This window comes from Asparagus officinalis, chromosome 3 (genome assembly GCF_001876935.1).
Source record: "Asparagus officinalis chromosome 3, Aspof.V1, whole genome shotgun sequence".
In the NCBI taxonomy this organism is placed as follows: Eukaryota; Viridiplantae; Streptophyta; class Magnoliopsida; order Asparagales; family Asparagaceae; genus Asparagus; species Asparagus officinalis.
Genome location: NC_033796.1, coordinates 88586 through 93657, shown reverse-complemented (window position 1 = coordinate 93657; position 5072 = coordinate 88586). Strand labels below are relative to the sequence as shown.

The window sequence follows — 5072 nt, the reverse complement described above, 5'->3', positions numbered from 1 at the left end:
TTCAATTCCACGTGCCGTAAGTTCCCAGATATGAAGGGGAAAAAAAAGAGTGATCTCTGTTATCGGGTAAAATTCCACGTACGCAAAAGTTGTGCCATGAGTTTCTGATGGGTTAGGGCCAGGGCGAATTCCACGTACACAATCTATTTTAAGTCGTGTACGAAAGTATATATTCACAAGGAGAAGATGCTGAGAAAGCAAAAGCGGACAGATCATACAAATGCGGAAACTGTAGCGGAAGGTGTGAGAGGGATTTCGTCGATAAGGGACGCTGCTTTCGATGGCTACGCAAACGTTTCTCTCCTACGACCCGCTAAAGTCCTTACAGGGTTACTGCGCGCAGCGGACTTAAAAGCAGTGACGATCTCAGTCGAAACACTGTGCGGGTGTTGCTTCTCCCCGCGTGTTCTACTTTGCTTTCAGGAGCCGGCTCGTCTTAAAAAGGACGACCGATTCCACTCAGGATGTCGTCTTCCTCCTTTTGTAATCTTGTCATGATTACGGTCGTTGAAATATACTACTTGAGAAATGGGATTTGGCATTGTTATCCATGCCATGCGCTAATTAATGACCAAGGCTAGCTAAGCTGCAACCTTTTCTCTCTCCAAGATATCTCGGATTAGATTCTTTGATTCTCCAATCACCCAAAAATCCAAGGACAATCTTCCACCTCTATTAAAGAATTGCTGGTGGGTTGTGAAGTGTGAAGCTTCCCTTTTGACATTTATTTAGAAAAAGAAAAAGGGGCGGTCAATCATACCTTCCATTCAAAGCTAGGTGCTGTAGGAGAAAGTAGCAGCTTTCATTATTATTATTCAAAATGGTGGGGCTGTCTAAAATGGAAGGAGAGAATCCAGCAAAGAGCCGAGGGGTGAGGCAGATCAGCAAGAAAACGATACCCACACCCCCCCCGCCTTCTTAATTTTCTCTCCTTTTGAGAACCAAATTTGAACTGTTTCGCTTTCCTCTCTTTACCTGCATCAGAGATTCTCTTCCTTTCTGGTCAAAGGAGCGAACAAATTAACAATTTATTAGAGGAAAATGGCATGGAGAAAGTAAAAATAAAAATAAAAGATAGGTCACAGCTCATGCATATATTCTTCATCGCAGCCCACTCAATGTGTGTTCCTATTAATTAAGGGGAGGCTGGAACCCCCATAGGCAGGGGATCGCATCCGCTAGGTGAAGAAGCAAGGGGGGTGGGAGGGGTAAGAATGCTGTTCTGGTATCTGTCTCAAGTTTGAAACTCCGATCGATATTCAAAGTGTTTGCGAATTGAGTCTTCACTGGGTAGGTCGCAGGAAATGTCTAATGAAACCGATGACCATGGACTGGCTCTGTCAGCTACTGACGCCAAGCCTCGTCTGAAATGGACCCGGCAGCTTCACCAACATTTTGTCGAGGCTGTTTCCGAGCTAGGAGGACCTGAAAGTGAGTTCCCTCTGTATAACGCGGTAAATTCGTTGAAGTATCACATTGCACTTGTTCAGATTTCGTTCCTATCTTCAGCTTCTTCTATGCATGTCTCTTCCTTTTTTCCTCTTCCCTCTCTAAATTGCAGGGGCTACTCCGAAATCAGTTATGCGGATTATGCGGATTCCTGGGATAACGCTTTACCATCTGAAGAGCCATTTGCAGGTGAGGATATATCTGTTTAAAGAACAACCTTCGGATTGCAAACTGGGGAGCAGCTACTGAACTGAACCGTACACCTAAAGATAACCATCATACTTTCTTTCTGGCAGAAATACAGACTGGCAAAGAGCAGAGAGAGTAAGGCGGGCAGCAACACTGAAGGTTAGTCTGCGCAACCCTACGTCTCGATGAGAACGATTTTATTTCCACACTCACGCATCACTAAGAAGGGCTTACTGCTCGGACTCTAATAAATGACAAGTGGTGCACACAGGCATCATGGCTGCAGATTACAGGCCAAGGGAGGATGTAGTTCGGTATGTGGATGAGAGTAAAACCCAACCACAGTTCCATAAGTACGATATTTATCTTTCCGTCAATTGGTGAATGCTCATCATAACTTGGGGTTGCTAACCTGTTGAGTTTGCAGCTCCACCACCATGTTAAATCGCCAGATGGAGGTCCAGAGGAGATTACTAGAACAAATTGAGGTGAAACACGCGATCGAGATGCGAATAATTTTTTTCTGTTCGGTTTTATTCTCTTTAAGATTAATTAAGAAGTTTGAAGTTCATCTGTTCGTTCCCTTACCTGCAGGTGCAGAAACACCTGCAGCTGAGGATAGAAGCTCAAGGGAAGTACTTGCAGTCAGTGCTGAAGAAAGCCCAAGAAACACTGGCCGCCTATACCTTCAGCTCTTCCGCGCAGGCGGAAGCGGCGGACGCCGGGGCCGAATGCCCGAGCTTGTTATTCTCGGTTCCTCGTCAATTTCTGAATGCTGAGTGCTCCACAGAGAGTTGCTTAACCTGTTCGGAGAGAGAGGAGGAGTTGAAAAATGATGGGAAGCGGAGTAACGCTGAGACTAGTGAATGTTCAAACAGTTGGAGTCCTGACGAATCAAATGAGAGCAATCCTTGTTATGGAGGTGGTGTTTCTGAGGGAACAGTTGAGAGAAGGAGAAGAGTGCATCAAATGGAGCGCGCTACCGTCTTTGGGCCAGAAGGGATTGACCTCAACAGATAGTGAGGTGCGTAGAAAGAAAGGACTCGAGATTCAGGGGCTGGGGAATAATAATAATAATTAATTAAAAGGTAAAAGAAAAAAAAAAGAAAAAAAAAGGGCTTTGTTGGCATTAGAGGGAACAATTTCCTCTTGTTCTCTCTGAAAGGCATGGATCATGACGCAGAGAGAGAGAGAGAGAGAGGATCTTTGAGACTAGTGGCTGTTTTCAGCGAAAGTTGTTTCCATTGCAGATTCCATTAAAACTTCGATCGTTTACAAAGAATTACAATGAAAATAAAAGAAAATACAACTCTCGAGAAAATAACACAGAAATTGTTTATCAACTCCTGCTTTTGTGGGACTTTGCCTGTGCCGAGAATGCTTTGGTTCATGGACCACCGATTCGTAGATCGAGAGGTTGTTTAAGGATCTCTCCTTCGTTTATCGAAGTAAAGATTTGAAAACGAATATCTTATCGATGTAAGATGTCCGTTCTTCCAAAGATCAAGTCTGAGCTTAGATCTCTAGGATTCACCAAATGATGTCATCCTAGCCTTCCAATAAGCAAAATTGCTCCCGGTGAAGAGTGGTGGTCTAGTGGTGGATTGTCCCTTTAGCATATGCACATTCATTGAAGCCTCCATAAGATCTTTTCTCTAAGATGATTAAACTAAAAACTAATATAGAGACCAAGCTCTGATACCAATTTTTGGACCCTAGAGGGGGGTGATTAGGGTCAAGAGGCTATAATTATGCAATAAAATTAAGACAAGCAAACCACAATATTCTAATGCAATCAAAATAGAGGAGATAGGGTACGCAATCGTTCTCCTGTGATGCGCAATGTGTTAACGAGGTTTGGTCCGCTGACCTACGTCCCAACTCCCCACTCTCGAGGAGAAATCCACTACACAACCCGGTTTGGAAGCAAGAATTTCATCTACACAGCGATCCCCTCACGATCTCACACTACACAGTTGATCTCACTAGATCACACTCCCTCACAATTGATCTACACAAGATCACACTCTCAAGATAGTTGAAATGGTGTAAGACTCTCTCTTTACAACGTCTCTATGGTAAAGAGAAAGAGCACACTGAAGCTGGGAAGTGAAACACACAGAAACTCAGAAAGAACAGGTTTGAAAATTTTGCTCGGTAAAAAACAACGTCTCTGGTTTTTGCAAAAGCTAGGACACTGAGGAAGAAGAAGAGGTTGAGTTTAAATAGAAGAAACCAGTTGTTTAAACTCATACCCTTAATCCCCCAAAATCTGGAAACAATCGTTGCTAAAATCTGTATTGACCGGCGCTGAAAAGTACTGTTTATTACCATTTGAAAATACTTGGCGGTCGATCAAAAAAATTCACGGTTGACCGCGATCCAGATCCCAGACTGAGAATCAAGCAAAGACTTCTTCGGTCGATCGGTGCGGTCGATTGTGGGAAGTCTCGAGCTTTCGGTCGACCGCGACGGTCGACCGACAAACTCTCTGCTGCCCACTGACGAATGAACATAGGTACGGTCGACCGGTGTGGTCGACCGCATACTGATACATTCCAAAAAATGATTTTGACTCAGTTTAAAATATTTCTAAAATATTTATTTGACCTCTGAAAATTATAAAACTTTGTAAAATATTTTTAATACTAAAAACAAACTGTTTGGAAGAAGAATTTTGCAGATAGATCCTCATACTTATGAAAAATAGTATTTTTTGAAAAACGCTTAAAAACATAAGTATGAAAACGTGTGTGTGATATCCCAATAGCTTCAAGTAAAATCAATAACTCTTTGCCTACATTCTAGCACTAGAGAGAAAAATAAAAGCTAGCTAATATCCTCATATAGAATGCAATTCTTGAGTCTTGATATAGCTTGAGTTGGATGAAGCTTCTATTTGAATTTGTTGTTCTTGAAATAACGTTGCTTCATCACTATGCCTCCTACTCCTTTGGATATCATCGTTGTAGCGCATATTTCATCCAATCCTCTATTTGTGGTACTAACAAGCTTGATATATGAATTCACTACATTTATACTCAATAAGCCATTAGTACCGATAATGGTGGTTGTAAAACATCATCAAAACATAAGGGCTAACAGAGAGGACCGTAGAAATCAGTCATTCACATTGACATGAACTAACGACTTGTTGCATTGGTCTTTCTCTCGATATGAACTTTCTCAAATCCATTGTAGAGACTCGAAAAGAGTTACTCACTGAATGTGAGGTTTGAATTGGAACTCCCTATCTTTGGTTGGACAGAACTGGTTCTTGATAAAAAAGGATTTTGTTGAGATGCCTTAAATCAGTAGACTTCTTATGTCTACCCATTAATCTAGTCGTGCTACGAATAACCCAGTACGGGGGTCCCGCAGCCAGGTCAACAAGATGAGGGTCTAGGGGGCGGTGCGCCCCTGACTGGGGGGTC

At 42.6% G+C, this 5072-nt stretch overlaps 1 protein-coding gene across 1 annotated transcript; it reads left to right on the top strand.

Moving 5' to 3' along the window:
* LOC109832541 (myb-related protein 2-like) lies at positions 1171–2877 on the top strand. Its single transcript, XM_020399883.1, has 7 exons — positions 1171–1208; positions 1295–1431; positions 1562–1638; positions 1746–1797; positions 1910–1991; positions 2066–2126; positions 2233–2877. Exons 2-7 carry the CDS (start codon positions 1305–1307, stop codon positions 2656–2658), a joined length of 825 nt encoding a protein of 274 aa, XP_020255472.1. The 5' UTR covers positions 1171–1208; positions 1295–1304; the 3' UTR covers positions 2659–2877.

Coding starts and splice junctions, on each gene's coding strand:
- LOC109832541 (XM_020399883.1), top strand. CDS start 1,305: ATGTCTAATGAAACCGATGACCATGGACTGGCTCTGTCAGCTACTGAC. Junction 1,798..1,909: donor GGCGGGCAGCAACACTGAAG/GTTAGTCTGCGC, acceptor TGGTGCACACAG/GCATCATGGCTGCAGATTAC. Junction 1,992..2,065: donor ACCCAACCACAGTTCCATAA/GTACGATATTTA, acceptor TTGAGTTTGCAG/CTCCACCACCATGTTAAATC.